The 20,167-nt window shown below is 39.4% G+C and overlaps 1 protein-coding gene across 1 annotated transcript in view; it reads left to right on the forward strand.

Moving 5' to 3' along the window:
• Positions 1-20,167, forward strand: part of LOC102303630 (short transient receptor potential channel 5) — a 224,732-nt gene that overhangs the window by 140,162 nt on the left and 64,403 nt on the right. The window contains exon 9 of the mRNA XM_005946022.3: positions 19,425-19,562. Within this exon, the coding sequence (XP_005946084.1) occupies positions 19,425-19,562 (138 nt within the window). The remainder of the gene's footprint in view (positions 1-19,424; positions 19,563-20,167) is intronic.

Raw genomic sequence — 20,167 nt, forward strand, 5'->3', positions numbered from 1 at the left:
GCATCTTTCTGTGTGTGCGTGTGTGCTTTAATCCATCCAACACTGCTGACACAGTGAGGGAGAGAGGGAAAGCTCGGAGGCTTTCCATAACAGCCCAAATTATTCACTTTCTTCTTTTTCTGCTGCAGAGAAATGAGAGCGAGAGAACGGGAGGAGAGCGGGATGGTGATGGAGCTATCATTAGTGTAGAGAAGTACAAAACAAGATGCAGCCGACGAAAACATCTGCAACGCTGCAGTAACTTTAAGCATTGTGTTCGAGCATAAATAACTGGGCAGTAAAGACGCAGTGTAGCTAAATGCAGATGGAAAGTTTTTTAGAAAATATAGTCGTTATCATCAGACTGACGGTTCGTTGTTGAGAACTGTTTTTGTGGAGGGGTAATAATTTTTGTGGGAGTCATTAGTAAATAGTTTGAAGCTTCAGTTGACGGCACACACAGTTCTCAACAGTGATTCGAACTAAGGAAGTCAAGTTGACATTTCATTCAAAAAAAGAATACTTACTCAATGAATTAATATTTGAATAACTGAAAGTTCAACTGTGTCGAGACCCCTGAGATCTGTTGTTTCAGTTTTAATTTCTTTTAGCTTTTTGAGATTATTTGCACCTGATAAAATGTATTAGTATTACAGCACTAAAGTACTGTGCAAAAGTCATGAGTTACCCCTGATTTTAATACATTTTCTTTGGTAAATGGGGAAATAGGTGCAGCAAATTATTGAATTGTGTAAACATGCATCACTTTGTTGGTACAAAAATACAATTTCATGCCTGTCAAACAGTGTTATCTTTACCATTAACCGTACATTCAACAAAAGAAAAAGTAACAAATTGTCTGTTTGTGTGCCGGGAACAAAGTGCCTAAAGATACAATTTAAAATAGTTTCATTGCTAATGACAGTTATGTGCAGCACAAAAACACTGAGATATTTTTCATCTGCTGTAGACGGTGTGTCTTTTCTCCTCTAGTTTATCCACACTGTGCTCAAATATGCCACATTTCTGGCTTTTGGGGAATTGTGCTGATGGTGATCCTGTCAGATTTTGTTGTCTTTGTCTTTTTGAATGGGTTCAGCCAAACCAGTTTGAACAAATGGTGTGTTTTTGTGACAGGCTGCTAGTAATAAAGTATCACACCATTTAAAATCTGTTGTCTGTTATGTTTAGACACAACACTGCTTCATCCCTGGACTTTAGGTCTCTTTTTTATGCTTGAATGATTCATAGGTCAGTGTTCAAAACAATTACTGAACACAGGGCAGAATGCCACCCTGATGCCTCACAGAACAGAAGAGACATAACAGAGATCACACGGAGTATGGAATGGCATGAAATGGAGATGGGTTGCAGAGTGGCTTGCAGAAGCAGCAGCAACTGTATGCAGCAATATCACAGCCAAAAAGAATTTCACAAGAACAGAAGTCTTCAAATTTCTTTTGAATTGACTTTACTCATCAGTCACTAATACTTCGTACGACTTTCCTCTTTAGAGGTTGCCACATTGTGTCGCCTGCCTCCATCTCACCCTGCCTCTAGCATCCTTCTCTGTCACATCAAATCTCTTCATGTCCTCCTTCACAAAATGAGACAAACAATGTGTGGCAAAAAAAAATTCCACCTACTGTCCATGTTTTAGTTGAAAGTGATATTGAAATCCTTTCAAATGCATATGTATTGTGTGTTGAAGCCTCTGGACTAGACATTATTTTGAGATCCAGGGATGCCAGATCTAACAAAGAAAAAACAAAACAAAACAAAGACGTAGCCAAGGATCTTTTGATCTGTCATTCCAACCATGCATTAAAACCCTAGAAAATAAAACAAATATATTGATGAAAAATACAAGCCACTTCTGTGTGTCATTCAAGCACAAATTCTACTTTATGGTTTGACGTCACACTACTGGGAACGCAAGCATTTTCCATAACGAGATAGAGATGGTAAACTACTCAGGACTTGTCATCTGGACTTCTTTAAGTTCCTTGAAGATGAACAAATGGTGGCGAGTCCCAGATTTTAAGCCCTCTGGAAGTTTCCCCAAGGGATGATGGACCCCCTATTGATCCTCTACCTCACACGAGTCAAGGTTTGAAAACTGGTGTGGGTCACAATCAGCCAGGGTTTCGGGTGAGCTCATTGTGAAACCTAGCCCCACCCTATCATGTGATTTCCTGAGGTCAGATGGCCCAGGATGTGAGTGGGCGTTAAGGCGTCTGGAAAGGGATCTCAGAACTGGATTATAGATGGCAGACAGTTGGTGTCGTAAACCACCACCTCTGTTCAAAGATGGTCGCTCACAGTGGACATAGATGGCTTCTTTCACTCCTCTTTCAAACCATCTGTCCTCTCTGTCCAAAATGTGAACATTGGCATCCTCAAAAGAGTGTCCTTAAGTTAAAAACTTAACTTCTCAACAACGTAGTGTATGTGGTATAGTGTAAGGAGGAATGCTCAGACCTCTACATTGGAGATCCCTTTCTGTTTAATGAGTAGATGTTGAATGAAAGAAACATCACATCTAAAATTAGTTTTACACTTAAATAATAAAAAATAGTTCTATTACAAGTATGGGATTTAAAAATGTAAAACCTTTTTTTTAACTTTTATTCAAGATGCTTAGATCTCTAACACTCTCTTGAACATTGGATATAGAGCAAAATAGATATAGACAGATAATGTACCATTTTTTTTTTGTTTTTATTTTTTAACTTATAAAGTGTCAAATGTGAGCAGCAGTTGCTAAATCTAAACTGAAAATGAAGAAGCTGATATACATTCACATTTCTCTGCATACTTGTTTCAGACATTCTGGAAGTGCTTTTACTTCCCAACAGCTGAGCTGACAGAAATACAGCTAAACGACTTTGTGATATTCAGTGTTTACACGGTTTGTTTTGATGGGTTGCAACAGGAAGTGGAGAGCCTGTAGGAGAGAGAGCAGAGGGTGATGATGAAGGAGGGTTGCTGTGATAGACAGAGCGGTGGTTATGAGCTGACACGGAAGGTGGAGGGAAGACGTGAACAGCGAGAGACGAAACAAAACCTGAGTGAGGTGGAACAGAGGGAACCGGCACAGAAATAGAGTCAGCAGAAGAGCGAGTGAGTCACATTACAGCAGGGCGGTCAAAACATATATTTATCTTCTCTTTCTTGTTTTTCTTTTGGGGCTTGAAGTTTGGAAGAAAAGAAATGAAGAAAGAAAATGTTTTTGTTTTAAAGTAAGAAAAAGGTGAGTTGGGGAAAACAGAAGGAGGAAAAGGAGAGCGCAGAGGGGAAAAAAGACAAATGGGGTAAAGATTGTGTGACATTTTGATAAATGATAGCAATCGAGGCAGGATGATGAGGGAGACCAAAAGTAATTACGAAAGTGAGAATGGAAGGAGTTATTTTGAGGAGCAGCAGGCAAGGATTGAGGGAGGGAAGTGACAGAAGTATGTAAGATAGGAAGTTGTAACTTTCACCTGTCAGCACTTTTTTTTGGGGGGAGGGTTATTTCTCTTCTTCATCTTACTTTGTTTTTGTCATGGACTGTGTCCAGCAGGCAGGAAAGTAAGACTCAAAATGCAGACTGCAGGAGGCAAAAGTAACTCAAAACTCAGCTTTTATTGCTGGACGGCAAAAGAACAGAAAACTAGCTAAACTGGAAATGTAAACGAAGCACAAACAGGCAGAACACACAGCATAGTATGATGGACGACATGACAACTAGCAGGGGAAGACACAGGACCAAGGGGAAACAGCTGACACTGATTACACAGACGAGACAGGGGAGAGCAAACATAACATTACGCACACAGACCGAAGACTGCTAAAGTAAAACAGGAAGTACACTGAACTTTACAGACACAGACTCATGAGCAGCCAACTATGACATTGTGGACAAGACAACAGAGGGAACACAGCGATGTGGGACCAGAGAGGGCTCAAAATACAAACAGAAACCAAAACACAGGATACCAAAATAATCAGAACCTAACCCAATATATAACAAAAAATAGGAAACTCAAAATAGCCATGTTGCAGAAATTGGATATTGGAAATCGGAAGTTGGATACTGGATCTCAGGAATGACGTTATTCCCCAGTTGAGTACATTCTGGTAGTATGTAGCGTGGCTGTAGCTCAGCATGTAGAGTAGGCCCTCTACTAATCAGAGGTTTGGTGGTTCAATCCCTGGCTGATCTGGTGTGTGTGTCAGAGTAAGATGCACAACCACAAGTAGGTCTCCGATGGTCCATCACAGTGTGAATGTTAGATATGAAGACTTATGGTAAAAACTGCTGCATCACGTTCACGGATAGTCTAAACGCCTGTCTATTGAGACACAAATCCACAACAGCGGCCATACAGATTAAGCCTTTACTGGTTCTGGTGGTTCTTGGTACTGGTATATACAAATGTTCCACTGAAGATGGTCATTCAAACCTTAATGGCTGGTAAATACCTTTTATTAGAAATGATGGAAGCACTGAAGGAGAGCGTGGCAGGGTTTGTGCTTTGCTACACTTTTCCCAGTTTCCTTTTTCTATTAAATTCTATTAAATTTTATGCAAACTGAAAGAAAATCACGCTGCCATTTTTGGCATTCTCCCTTCTACTGTTTTCTTCTTCTTTTTGCTCTCCAGTGTCGACGACCTGTTGATTAAAGGAAGGTTTTATGAAAGAGCCTTCAATCATGACCATTTAACCCCATTTAACCCACAGTAAAGCTTATAAAGTGTGTGTGCGTGTGTGTGTGTGTGTGTGTGTGTGTTCATGCGTATTTTTGTTTGTGTGCATTTGAATCATTTAAATCCTTTTTTCTCTCTTTGAGCCTGTGATACCTGTTCTCTTTTTAAATTATACATTAACTGCAGTCTCAATAATAAATGGAGTGTGCCTGTGTGTGTGTGTGTGCCTGTGTGTGTGTGTGTGTGTGTGTGTGTGAGTGTGTGTCTGTGTGTCTGTGTGTCTGTTCAGTTGTGTTACTATATTTGTTTTCATCTGTGTGTGAGGTTCAATAATCCGCTGCAGGAGCTGAATAATATGCTGACCTTCATTCATCTTTATTCACCACATCCAAATTAATTATTGCTTTAATTAATCTATCAATACGTCCTCAATTACAAACGTACACACACAAGCACACCACATCTGCAGTCTTTTGTAACTGCGGCATCCTGCCTTGTACTAAATCATTTGTGTTTATGACCAGACTATTGTCACACACACACATAAAGCCTTTTCATACAGCTCTCGACAGAACACAGCAGGACACCTCAGCAGGGCTTAGTGGGCAAAAATGCAGTGTAGCATCAGCAGCAAAGATAACTAACACATGATTTTGATGACCTTTTTTTCTCAATTTGTGTTTCTTTTTTTTAAGGTTTGGATTGAATCTTTTACTCTAAATGATAAAACATAACATTGTGTTCAACTTGGGGAATTAAGCCACCTGCCACATTCTTCAAAACCATCTTAAGCCTGTTTGGGAATGAGAGCCATCTGGAAACGAACCAAAGACAACCTCTTACCTGAATGCCAATATATTTTTGACCACAAAGTAGAGATGGACCGATCCGATATTACGTATCGGTATCGGTCCGATACTGACCTAAATTACTGGATCGGATATCGGAGAAAAATAAAAAATGTAATCCGATCCATTAAATATCACGAAAGCACCTCACAAAACTTGCAACACGCCGTAACTCACCTCAGAACGTTAGCACGTCGGAGCAGTATGCATCACGTGATAGAGCGGCTGTGGCATGCAGGACCTGTCGGTGGTCTGGATAGCATGTGGAGCTTCGCTAGCAACCCGGCATTTCATCTCCGACAAAGTTATCCCCGAGAGAAGTAAAGCAAGTGTGTAAGTCCATCTCTGAATGTTTGTAAAGCATTCCTGCGTTAAGCTTAACGAGCGACTGCCTCTTCTTGCTGCTACTTCAATCATGAAACTGCTTAATGATCAGCTGATCGGCTTTTCTGTCGCGAGTCCGTCTCTCTTGTTTGTTTTTGGCCCACTTTGCACCAGAAAGAGGAAACCAGCGGCTGAACAACAGCAGCACGTTTAAGCTTGATAAGCTGTTGTTAGAATTTATTTAATATTACTTTCTACACCAGGATCTTTTTCTACGAGCTGACGGCTGGTAACTGTGCAGGGGCGGATCTAGCAAAGTTTAGCCAGGGGGGCCGATAGGGCATTAACAGGGAAAAGGGGGCACAAAGACATACTTTTCTTTCTTATTCTCATTTAAAATGTCGAGCTTTTAATAAATAATTATCTGACACCCAAAGTTTTAATTTGATGTAAAATGAATAGAAGTCAATTACTGTATATAGTGACTATTAAGTCTAATATACCCTAGTAAGCTATAGTACTTTTTCCTTTGGGAAGGTACCATCTGTGCAGTCTGCAATTTTGTTGAAGAAAGATGTTGAATCTATTTAATATTTCTTGAAAAATAATTGATTTCTGTGCATTTTTTTTCACACTGCATCAAATTAAGGTTGATTACGTCGATTAAGCATCATGAGGTGGAGCGTGAGGGGTGGTTCCCTATTTTTTATTTATTTATTTTTGTTGTTGCTGGGAGTTGGAACCCTATTAGTTAGGTTGCTTAATATTTATGCTAAGTACTCTTTAAAATACCAGAATAGGGAGGATGGTGTAGGTTTAAGTTTATTAGATTGATCAGTATTGCTGAACTATGAAATATTTTTTTTTTGCATACAGGTATAACAGAATAGCTTTAGTGTAGTTGTTGTTTTAAACTTGAGTATGAACTTATACAAAATGCAGCAAGATATTTAAAAAACAGTTTTGTTGATTAAAAAACACTATATCGGATTCATATCGGTATCGGCAGATATCCAAATTTATGATATCGGTATCGGTATCGGACATAAAAAAGTGGTATCGTGCCATCTCTACCACAAAGTGGAAACTTTCTATTGTTCGCTTTTGGCCTTGATTGATGGTGTCGAGTCAGGCTGCCTCAACTCAGCTCAGCCGTAGTTTCACCTTTTATAGGCCAGATATCAAATTACTAGTCAAGTTTTAACCAAATATGGCCCTAATCTAAAAGATGTGATCAGAAAGTTTAGAAGATAGGTTCACAAAAATCTAAAGCATCATCTTTTTTTTTTACATTTGGCCGATCTAATTTTCCCAATCACCTTTTAACCTCAGCTACTTTTTCTTGTTTTCAATCTCTCAGTAGACCCATTATTTCTCTTTCCACTTGTGCCTACGCAACAAGCCCTGGGTTTCTTTCAGTGCCATATAATGATAATCCTTTAACTTGGATTTAATTTTAGGAAGTTAGCAAAGTTGCAGAGAGGCACATCTGGTGAGTGGTCCAGGTGGTGAGCGAAGATTGTGTTGACTCTGAACGCTGGCACACACCACAACTCGGATCATTTCCTGTGACTGTTCCCCCTCACACGCCTCGGGATGACACCTGATGAAAGTTAGAAGAACAAAAACAGGACAGACTTCTTCCCTTGACCTCTTCTCACCTGACGCTCTGCCGTTGGGTTTGAAAACTTTTTAGCCAGGACTGCTCGGGTCCCATTTCTCATTACCATCGATTCAAACAAACAAAAGAAATTGTTTTTTACAAATTTCTGATCTAAACTTTTTGATCATCTCATCCGACTTGAGACTTTTGACCTGGTTTTGGCCCACAAAGCATTTGGCACTCGTTAACTGAGCCATAAAAGCAGCCCAGGTTAGATTAAATGTACAAGAATGAAATTTGTCCATCATAATGTGAATTATCCTTAAAACAACCCGTTTTACCCACATGTTAGTTTTTATAGTCTTAACAAGTCACCTGTTGAGGGTAGAGTTGGTTGAAAATCCGTCTAATCTAACAGATGTGAACATATTTGGCATACCTGAATACAAGAAGCATCCTGTGAGGCCAAAACACTTACTTTTATTTGAAACTTTGAAACTTCGGACTTGATTTTGACATTTTACAGAGCATTTTGGTTTCATTTTTAACAGTGGTTTTAAATTTGAGCAACTGATTAGCTGTGTCCTCAAACAAGTTTTTATCAACTCGGACAATTGGCTAACGTCAAACTACAGTAACCATATGAATTTTGTATATGTACAACATGCGACTGCTTGGCTTCTTGCCAGGACAAAAGTGAGAGCACGTTACTCCAGTTTTATCCCCTCTTCGCTGGCTTCCTGCCCCTTTTTAGAATGAATTTTAAGATTGTATGGCTTGTTTTTAAGGCTTTGAATGGGCTCGCCCCTCCTTATTTATCTGAGCTTTTAATTATCCACACCCCAGCTACAAGACCCCACAAAGGTCCTATAATCAGATGACTCAATGTTCCCGGGCTAAAGAAATGGAGGGGATGGGACCTTTTTGGCTATAGGCTCGGTCCTATGGAAAAGCCTACTTCGGAACATCAGATGTGTTCAGTCATTTAGAGACTTTCAAGTCCTTCTCAAAACTCAAACCGTTTTCTCTTGCTTTTAGTTTGTGTTGAAACATCTCGGAGCATCCCTGTTTTATTGTATTTTATATTATCTTATTCTAGTGTTTTCTCTTATCTTTATTGTCATTGGCTTATTGCTACCCGAAGCTGTAAAGCACCCTGGTTAACTATTGTTGTTCTAGATGTGCTATATAAAAAAAGTTGAAGCTGAGAGGTGAATGAATCTGAGCTTGTTTAACATTTGACTGAAGTGCAATCTGACCCTAAACTTGTCCCATGCTGTTGGCCTACAACCTGTTGGATATTAAAGTTAATTATAGATAGATTTATTATAGATAAATCTAAAGAATATAAGAAATAAAACAAAAACATTTTAACTGTAGTAGTTATTAATTAATACATTTCTTGAAGTTTCTGAGAAAGCAGCTTACAGTGCCGAGTTTCTGTGATCCAAAAATGACTGCACGATGCTCCATTGCTGAACTGAAGAGAATAATTTGAAAGCAGTGTAAGAAAGGAGGGCAGTTTGAGTAGGTGGAGAGAAAGGAGAGCCAGAGAGATCGATGGAAAGGAAGAAAGTGTGACAGAGAGATTTCTTTTTCTAAAAGACAAAATAAAAAAAGAAATCGGAGAGGATTAACAGAAGAAAGGCCTAGCACGTCAGATCAAATATGAATACATGAATCAGCTTCACGGAGCACACAGATGCACACAAGGGCTTTAGGGTATTTGCATATGGATCACAAGCATGTGGACAGCCAAAATGAATTAGTGTTAGCATGGCTTTGAGTTAGTGTATTGCTTTGTTTAGATTACATCAGGCTGTAGAGAAATTGAATTAACTGCTGCTGTGTAGCAGCGGTTAGCATATTTCTTAGTGGTTTAGCGGTCGAGGCAAAATGCCCAGAAATTGTATTATCTGGAAAGTAGTTTGTGTAGCAGATTGCCATTTAGTGTCAGAAGCAGGAGGAAGTGCGGTGACCCAAGCGCGCGTGTGTGTGTGTGTGTGTGTGTGTGGGGGGGGGTGAGAAATGAACTGGTTAGCTCAGCATCTTTTGCACTGGCTGAAAATCGTTATCGCGCTTTGATATTGACGACACGGCAGGACTCTTTGGACCACTGACTACATTTCCCTGTAGTCGCAGTGCTTGGAGAACAAAGTTTGATATGAAGATTTGGTAGCTTGTGTACGGCAGCCTGGCTACATGCAGGTGGGCAACGATGTCATTTATTAGAGGATGTTTACTATCATTTGAAGTACCAGCAGTGTTTGTGGGGAGAAGCAGTCAGATAGAAGATGGTTTCACAGAGATATTTGTTATATTTTGCTGGGAAAATGGGAAATAGTTTAAGCAGTTTATTGAAATGTGCAAATATACAAGAAAATACAGTATAGAGGACAAAACAGAGTTTGTGGATTTTTAACAAGCTTTAAAATCAGTGTTTAATATGAAAACCTTTATTCTTAGCCTGAACTTCAGTCTTCAGGAATACTTCTCCAGGCTTCTTGAAGGACATTCAAAGCTCTTCATTGGATGCTGTGTTTTTGTTCTGTTCTCTGTCGAGATAATCTCACTGTGTTTCAGTAATGCTTTTTCTGCATAAGTAGCATGTTTGACATGATGCTAAATGAAGCTCTTATCAGTCAGATAGATGGTATTGCAGAGTGGATCAAAATGATACTACAGTGTAGGAGAATGTTTTTTGTTTAGCGACTATTAACGTTATGGATTTATTTATTTATGGGTGTTGTTTAACAGCTACAAAATCTGCATTATGTCTTCAATACATCTGCAGTTTGAGTGTATTATCTGTATTTCCTAATAATGATTAAATGATCTTAAACACTATAAAATTGGGCATAATCAGCCCATATTTACATTCTTTTATCAACTATGGGTTAGAAATGCGGAAAAAAACAATTGTGGAAAGATGAGAAGAAACATCTTGCTTCATTAATGACTGTGTGATTCTTCCCTGCATTGGTCATAAATACGACGTTGCTTTATTCAGTATGAAAGAGTCTGAGCTGCAGTGAGCAGAGGATTCTCAGTGGAAATTACTTTCCTAGGTATGTTACTGAAAGGAAGATGAGTGCTGAATCATTTATAAATGTTCTTCAAGTTGTGTTTATTACCAAACATCTCCACAAGCATCAGCAACCTGCACTAAAAAACACAAGCAGCCAGTCATACATTGTGTTTCCTTAATGCGGGTTGAATTTTTTAGGAGGCCTATTTTGCTTTGTCTGGTTATATAACTTAGCTGTGATTCAAGTAGCCAGGAGTTCTTATTTCCCAGCATCAGCTTAAGTGGGACCCCAGAAGTAACAGAACTAAAGAAACAACAAAAAATAATGACATCAGAAGTAAACATTGCCATGTTTTCAGTTTTTCTTCTGTCCCTTTAATAGTTATCTCTCACTGTGAGTCCTCCGTTTGTGTTCCCTATCTACATATATATAATTTTTCCACAGATTACTTTGTTATGTGGTTACCAGTGGGTCTTTTCCCACTGTCATTATTTAGTTTAGCTGTGTTTTTTTACTTTTTGTGGCTGGTTTATAATTAGTCTCTGTGCCCTCAGTTTAGTCACACTGACCTACAGACTGCTCAGCAGACCACTCAAACTAAATGTGCAACCCTGGTCCCTTGGCAACTGGTTGCTGGAAGTTGCTAAGAGAAATTAGTTGCAAAGATGTTTTTGCAGTGCAGTGCTGCACTGAAAAAACATCTTAAGATTTCTTTGGTTTATATTAGTAAAGAAAAAAAGGGATTGGCTACCTGCGGTTCACATGGAAGACAAAGACTTGTCTGGAGAAACACTTTTTAGTTTTACTACCACTTGGCAAGTAGTTGGTGAGTGTTTGCAGACAAGTTGTTATATTCCATACTTCTTTGTGACTAATTTCACTTAGCAACTCCCAGCAATTTCCGGGAACCGCTCATCAACACGTTATGAAAACATATTCTTCCTTAGCAGCAAGAGGTTACCATGGCTTTGCCGACTAGTCTGTAGACCTGTGTGACTAAACTGACAACTGAAATTGTATTAGCTGGATGGTAGCGTGTGTAAAAGCAGTAACCCAAACATGTTGAGGGTGTGATAACAATGAACTGGTTAGCTCAGCTTCTTTCGCATTGGCTGAGACTTTTTTTCTTACATCTGGATTTTAAAGGATCCCAGAGGAGTCTTTGGAGCGTGACCAGTTCACCGCATTTCACTAACACAGTGCTTGTGGAATTACGTTTAATGTAAAGCTTTGGTAGCCAGTTTGTGCCTAATCACACACCAACCAATTTGGAATTACACAATTTTCCCTAGTAACTGATGGGCCTATAGTGGGTCTCTAATCGGTCTCTAGGTCTATGTGACTGAGGCTGAAGTCACAAGTTGTCCATGTCAGGAAAAAGTTTGAGAACCACTTCTTCGTGTTCCTTTCCTCAGGTCACATAAGAGGTGCTGATCTCTTGCAAGCTGGTCCTGTTTGCATCAGCACAGGTGTGCCAACAAATTAACCAATCAATGAACACAGACCCACTCAGAGAAAGAACAAAATAGATGAACAAAGTAGAAGAACATGCTGCCAGCCATCAAGGGAGCTTTAAAGGAAAGTGAGGACAAGTAATGTACATGACTAAAAGATTCAGAGCGTTTCTAGATAGTGCTTCGGCACATTTGCCAGATCTTGCGTCTGTGGGCTAAAGTAGGACACAGAAGTCAAGTTTGAATTCTTGTATAACGGTTGCTGTGCCCATCACGTAACCCGCAAAGGTTTCCTGAACAAGCGGAAATGCAAATAATGTAAAAGCCTATTCATCTCGCAGCACTCCAGGCTGCTGCTCCTTTCAGCAGGTTAACATGAGTCATCACAACTCGACCGAGTCTCTCTCTGCGAGGAGTTTAATAAAAAGGAGTTTGGGTCCTTTTTGGAGAGCCTGGTTTCACACTCTGCTAATTTCCTTGTCTGTGCCAGCTCCCTGGAGTATCTGCTGGATGACTCGGTGCATTTATTAGTGATGAAAATACTTTTTTCTTTTTTTTTCTTTTCATAGTCTGTGTCCTTATCATCACAGCTAACAGGAATGAAGACTTTTAATAAGGAATGCTTATCTAACATGAGTCTTAACTGGCCACTGCGCTTCCCTGTAATTCACTATTAATGCTCGTCTCTGTGATTCATTCCTGCATTTTTCTCCATTCACTTTGCTAATGTCATTTGAAACTCAGTGGGCTGCCAGCAGTGCAGATTTCATGGTATATTTTTCTTGCTGTTGTTATTTTGTGCGGCTGTGGGTGCATGTGTTGCTGCGTGGGCGTGAGTTGTTTTTTGTTTTTAATCTCTGTTCATGTCTTTAAATGTTTTATGAAAGAATAGAGACAGTGAAATCCTGATAAACAAGCTGTCCTGATATAAACCTGGCATAAAATACATACAGTGACAAAAAGGCCTGATCAGCGCTGACTTTACTTCTTTTCTGGGGGGAAATTTGAATCTTTGTTGTTTGATTGTGTTGATGCTTTGAGAGATTAGAAGATATTGTGTGGTCATTATACAAGAAATGATCCAAGAAAACAGTCATTCAGTTTACAGATTAAAGTGCCTTTGAAGCATTTTGTTTTGCAGCAGTAACTTTGAGGTTTAAAATGATATTTTATGATACTAATAAGTAAAATAAGCCTTCAGTGTAACTTTTTTTTAATACACTCTTATAGTTTAGTTAAGCAGCTCAGGGATTCAGTACTGAGAGTGTTGTCTCTTAGCACGAGACGCCTTCTGTTTGGAGTTAGCACGTTGTTCCTGTGCTTAAGTAAAGTTTCCTGGAAGCTTTGGTTTCTGCCCCCCTGAAATAAAATAAAAACTGCTTAGTTAATGCTGCAGATCTGGGCCCACAGGAAGCACATACAATATATATTTTTAATATCTTATTTTGTGGCCTGAGCCATTGTCTTGTCAGAACCTTCTGTTCTTCACATTAGACACAAACACTAAACTGATCAGATTTAGGATGTAATAAAAATTATCCAGGAGGGATAAGGAGAGAGCCATGGTCCATGGCCACCACCTCCAGAAATCATCCCATTTGTGATTTGTGTGTGTTTTAGTGTTGCTTCTTCAGTGCACTTGTTTCCACTTTCATTTGCACAAAAGCAGCTGAACTGGATTCACAATGATTTAAGGTTTCTAAGTAGACAGACTAATATACCTGATGTTTTACTGACTTTGTGTTATACTGAGATCAACGGTCTCCTTAGTTCTCTTAAATGTTTTGAGCGATGTAACTTGATCTTATGATAATCTTCCAGAAAGATCTGGCCTGTAGTGAGCATCGTAAGTCAGGAAGACAGGTTGTTTTTTCACATTTAGATTTGACATTTTTACAGACACCCAGCTGCGCACTCATATTGGTAGTGGCTTGGCACGGCATACATTTACCGTAGACTTATTTTTTTTAATCGAGAAATGCTGCCCCCTGTTGCCCATTAGATTTTATTATATCCAAGTCCAAAATTTCCCACCTCTTAATTTTCCCCCCACATTTCACCATGGAAACATCTGTATATTTCTCAAAACACTGAAGATGTGGCGTTTTAAAATTAGAAATTTTACATTGGCTAGATTTGCTTTGTTTTTTTTGTTGGGTTTTTTTCCCTGGATTGGTCGCTAAATTATTTCTACAGGAAACCCCCCCATGTTTACATCCCTTAAAGTCATTTTCAGACAACTCTCTCTTGCCCCGACCAGTAAAAGTACTGTGTGTTATGTAAAGCTGCTATTGGATTAGCATGAAAGAGTGTGGTTTCTTTGCTGCAGGCACACTGAGATTAAGTTTAAGACTTTATCCTCTGCAGTTTTCACACCACTGACCCAGCCTGCTGGGAGAAGGAGGCACAGCGCTGCCGGAGAGAGACCGTGGTAATCAATTTAAGTTTGACTGGAAATTCGTCATGGTGGCGCAGTGACACTTTTCCAGTGCTAGCATGAAAGACGGAGAGTGTGAGACAAAAGGAATTTCAGTACAAGACAGCAAAACCTGATAAGTATCCATGTGTGGTTGCTGTTTGCCATTAAACATGAGCTCATTTTAAATGTATACGATAGGTTTTGGCAGTCGGGTGAATATATCAGCTGTTTGTGTTGTCCATTGCTCGTATTTTGTAATATGTGATAGTTTATTTTGCAAATTGGATTCTGGATCAGTTAAATTTAGAAAATTATTAACTTGTACAGTGGAATAAAAAAACGGGTCCCAGAGCTGGCAGTTACATTTGGGCCATATTAACAGTCTGGTTTTGGGGGCAATACTAAATTACTAAAAAAACTGATGGTGCCTGCTTCCTTTGTTGTCAGTATTTCAAGAAAATGTATCAAGCTGGAGGCCTGATATTAATACAGAACCGGTGTCTCAGCTGCTGCGTCTGACAAGTTACTAAGCTAACAATATATTCCAGAGCACACGACAGCTAAGCTTTATAGTGGTACCACCACATGTTATAAGTTATATAACATGACCATTTAATTCTTACTTTATTAACACCCTTCTGCTAGTGCAATTTGGCCAAATTACAATCAATTTTAGGTAACCATGTATTTTAACCATTTTCTTCTTCATTCAAAAAGAAAAGAGATCGTTAGGAAGTATAAAAAATACCTATCATGACGACATGTTAAAGATATATTGAAAATGATGAATGATGCTGCTGCATTTTTTTTAAAAATCAACCTAGCCACCTTTTTTTTCTAAAGATAAAAAAGAATAATATATCAAAAGATAATATCTGTGGGAATATTGCTAAATAGAATAGAATTTAATATAAATAGAATAGAATAAACTGATCATCAGGGCATAAATTGCCACTATTCTCATTTGTTCCACTTCAGTAGGAGTTTGACTGTCTGGAATTTGCCACTCATCCATGTCTCAATGCTGATGCAAGTAAAATGTAGATCTCTTAACCTAATGTAGGTTCAGACAGGAAAATGATGTCATTTGTGTCCCCAGTTCAGCTGACCTGACCCATCGCCCACCACAGTCATTTACCATTCACTGCCTGGATCCAGACAATGTATTTCTATCATCTTCATGCTACTGGCTGACTGACCGCTGATGATGAAATTATACCACCCACCACCCCAGCTTTTTCAGAGTGTTGTGTAATTTATTCTGATTCATTGTGAGTTTATAAGTTATTTCAGTGATGTCTCACCTTGTTCTATATATCCCAAAAACAGAGTTATGCCTGAGATCTGTTTGCTTCTTAGGTTTCTCCTTCCTGATCTGCTCTGACTTTCTGATTGGTCTAGAGGCCATCTCAAATGGTGCTGTTACGTCAGCAAGTGTTTTTGTGTCAACAGTAAACGATGACAAGCATATTTATCAACAGCAAAACAGGAAAGGAGAGAAAGGAGCAGACTGCTGTAGTTTAGTGAAGCCAAAAGATCAACTAGCTCATTAGCATACTGCTGCCATGGAAACAGGACACCATGCTGGAGCTGAGGGGAGGATAGGAAGATGGATGGAAGAAAAGAAGAAGGGTAAGGAAGAAGGGGTGAGGAGAAGAAATGCGACTGAGCAGAAAAGAAAGACAAGCGAGCAAATACAAAGTGAGAAGGACGGGAGTGGAGACCAAACTCAGAGGAGGTGGAGAATCAGTTGAGAAGAGACGCAATGTATAGAAGGGGAGAAGTAAAGAGGATTGGGGGTCATATAATGAAAAAGAAAATACACAAGATGACAACGAAAAGAAGCTCAGTGATGTAGAACAGAGAAGAAAAAGAAAAACACTGAGAATGGGATGTAGCAAAGACAACTGATTTAACAAAGTGGTGAAAGAAATTGAGGGGTGGAAGAAAACAAAAAATGCTAAGTTGGTGGAAAAAGGAAAAATCAGAAAATCTTCCTATTCTTATTTGTGTTGTACATCACATTTAAAGCTTTATCTAAATAGGTCCAAATCACAGCAACAGTCAATAAGCTGAAATCCATACAGTTAGTCAGAACTTTGCATACTGTTATGCTCCATAGCATTAATATGTAGTATTTATCTTGGTGATTTAAACAATAATTCAACAATGTAAAAAAGATTTAGCAATTGCTGCTGCTTGTCGACATACACTAACCCTGCAAACAATGTGAACATTTTTGTTTCCATTAAAATGGTGACATGAGTCCTGACAAAGGAATCATGTGTAATCTTTACACGTAGAAATGCTCCACCACAAGCATACGGGTAAATCTGGGGAGGCTTTATCTTCCTCTGTGAGCTTTTATGACAAACCAAAGGTTACTTTCAGCCCTGACAGGTTTGTAGCTCCTCTGTTTTTTCCATTTACATCTCATTACAGTTCAACCGCTAATACTGTTGGCATTACGCCAAAGGCTGTTTGTCCCCATCGGACCTTCAGGTGCCCTCTGAGTCACCAAGAACCATTCCTCTTTCCTTCCTGTCTGACTTTTCCTCTTATTTTCTTTCTCCCATTGTGCCCCCCTTTTTCTTTTCTTCTCTCTTCCTCTGCTTCCTTGTTCTTGCCAGGCCCATCTTTCATTTTCTTCCTTTCTTCATTCAGTACCTTTCAATTTATTTACTTCCTTCCTTCTCATTTCTGCTTTTCGGTGATTAGTTTTAATCTTGGTAAAAATCCCAGGACTGTAAATTACTCTCATACTCTGAAAAGGCTTCAGAGACTGAAGGTTATCAATCACCCCGAGTCATGTCTGTGTGTCTTTGTATGTGTATAAGAGAATGTTAATAATGTGTTTCTCCTTTAAACAAACATCCTTTTAGATAAATGAGCTAAATAAACATCCAGCTCAATTTGGCACATCCACCTTCACACAAGGACGGGAAACTGTTATGAACCAAACATTTAGCTAATAGATTGAAGAGGAAAACTGGAAAACAGGAACAGGAAAAAAAACCAAAACAGGATGACACCTGAAACTGTCAGTCAAAAATTATCTTCTGCAACTTTTGACGGCTGAACATTTGGTGATAACTGCAGATTTCTTCACTTCCTTGTGTTTTTTTTCTGTAAGTGTGGGCTTGGAGATAATTGATCCTGGCACATTGTATCTGCACTGTCTATAACTAAACATAAGCTCTTTTTATGAGACTGTCTGAATTTTTACCAGCTTTGCTTCAAACATTTCAGCATCCTGTAGTATAGAGTGTGGAAAGAGCTGTCCATGGTGCTGATCTTGTGATGCACTGTAGTTAGGCAGAAAAGAACAGTCCTTGCTGGGATTCCTGCTGCTAAACAGCTATTAGGACTAGTTTCTTTGTGTGTGTGTGTTTGTGTGTGTGTGTGTGTGTGTGTGTGTGTGTGTGTATCTTAGACTGTTCTGTGTGTGGTTTTAATCTTAAAAGTAGCTGGGGCTTTATTTTGAAATGTAACAGGACTTTTTTGAAGAAGGCTTCTACAAGGCTCTGTGTCATGTTCAAGAAACCGGTTTGAGATTATTTGAGCTTTGTGACATGGTGTGCTATCCTGCCGGAAGAAACCATTAGTGGATGCATACACTGTGGTAGCAAAGGGATGGACATGGGCAGCAACAACTGGGGTAGGGTGTGGTAGTTACAAAAAATCCAGTTGTGCCAAGAAAACATCCCCAACACCACGACACCACATGCAGCACCCTGGTGGTATAATGGTGTTCAGACAAAGCAGGATTGATCCATGCTATCATGTTGTTTACACAAAATTGTGATCCTACTACCTGAATGTTGCAGCAGAAATCGAGACTCATCAGACCAGAGAACGTTTTCCAAACTCTTATTGTCCATTTTTGTTGAGCCTGGATGAACTGTACCCTCCCTTTCCTATTTTAGCTGTGATGCCTGGTGTGGTCTTCTCCTGCTGCAGTACATTTGCCTCAAGGTTTGACATGTTGTGCATTCAGAATGACTTTTCTTCTTCGTTCTGATTTTCAGTTTAAACTTCTTGGCTATGTCTATATGCCTAAGTTTGAGCTTCTGCCACGTCTGTATGAATGTATGTTGTGTAGCTGAATGACTCAGTTGTTCTGATTTTTTTTTTCTGCTCTCTGGCTGTCAAAGACGTGAGTCTGGTCTGTTTGAGTGTCTTTAACTGTCCGGTATTAAGTCTTAAAAGGTTTCAGTTATTAATTAATTCCTGTGCCTGGCTTAATCCACTGATGCACCAGTGGATACAACAAGATAAGGATTCTAAAAATACTGGAAAATTATCTGCAAAGGTTATCTCCTACGTGTTTACCAGCAACCTCGTTTGAAGACCTATTTTTCTTTTTACTGTACTTTGCTCTTTGCTTCTAAATCCCTGGGGAAAAAACTGTATGTTTGCATTGCTGTGCAGCAGTGTCGAGTTTAATCACATTAGCTTCAGGTGGATACCTTGTTCTTTTGTGATTGGTTAGGGGAAATCAAATCCCAATCCCAGTAGAAATCAGTCAGAGGAGTCAATGTCACAGTCGAGATGGAAATGGACTTTAACAAGATGACAGTTCACTCTGATATCCGACTACTACTAATAAAGGACACGCTAAGAGCCACTCGTGTTTTACTCTATCGGGAATGTGTGACTGTGAATAACAAAATGATTTAATTACATATAGATGGAATGATAGAAGAGGGAGAAAAGATGAAAGGGCCGCAGCCTCCTGGAGTTAAGAAAAAATGAATGAAGTGAAGAAGGAGGAGATAATTTGGTAATGGCATCAGCATCAAAATAAACACCACTGAGCAGGCAGAGGCAAATGTTTCCATGAACTTATTAAGCAGTCAGGGTGATCACATTTTTGTAAAGTGTAACCTGATGAGACTTGGGAAGTAGTAATGTGAACTCTGTGTAGTGATGTGAAAGCTGTTTTTATACAAGCGGTACCCCCCCACACAAAAAAAAAGCCTCTGTATGATTAATGAACTACGTTTAAAAGGACTTTTCACGGCTTTTTCACATATACTAAACTGCATTTCCTCTCCCTGTTGTTCTCTTTCCAGTTTGTGGCACAGCCAAACTGCCAGCAGCTGCTGGCCACACTGTGGTATGATGGCTTCCCGGGTTGGAGGAGACGACACTGGGCGGTTAAACTGGTCACCTGCTTTATCATCGGACTCTTGTTCCCGGTCTTCTCATTGGTAAGGAAAAAAGAATAATGGGAGGGTGCAGGAGGATGGAGTATATAGATTTGAAGAAAGTGGGTTAAGGATGGGCAGGGATAGCTCAGTAGGTAGAGTGGTGGCCCTGTGATCGGAAGGTCGGGGGTTCGATTCCCCTGAACAGCTACCCTGAGGTACCCCTGAGCAAGGTACCGTCCCTACACACTGCTCCCCAGGCGCCCAATGGCTGCCCACTGCTTCACTGAGTGAATGGGTTAAAATGCAGAGAGGAATTTCCCCATGGGGATCAATAAAGTACACTTTCTTTCTTTCTTTCTAAAAAGATGACAATAGATGGGGGATCGAGATTTCAAGAAGCAAGGCAGGAAGAGAAGATGAAAATCTAGATTGGAAAGGAATTTAGAAAAATGGAAATATTGAGATTCAGGAAAGTTCAAAGGAGGAAGAGGGAATTAGAGAAAATAAATGAAGAAGGTGAGAGATAAATGGCAGGAGAAGTGGAAAGACAGATGAGAAGAGGAACTGACAAAATGATCATTTTCCTAGAAAGGAGAAAGACAAGAAATCAATGACATGGGGAAAAGAAGAAATATAGGGTAATAAAGTCAAAGAGCTGATGCAAC

The sequence above is a fragment of the Haplochromis burtoni genome, unplaced genomic scaffold, assembly GCF_018398535.1.
Source record: "Haplochromis burtoni strain Fernald_Lab_line unplaced genomic scaffold, NCSU_Asbu1 Contig_470, whole genome shotgun sequence".
Taxonomy (NCBI): Eukaryota; Metazoa; Chordata; class Actinopteri; order Cichliformes; family Cichlidae; genus Haplochromis; species Haplochromis burtoni.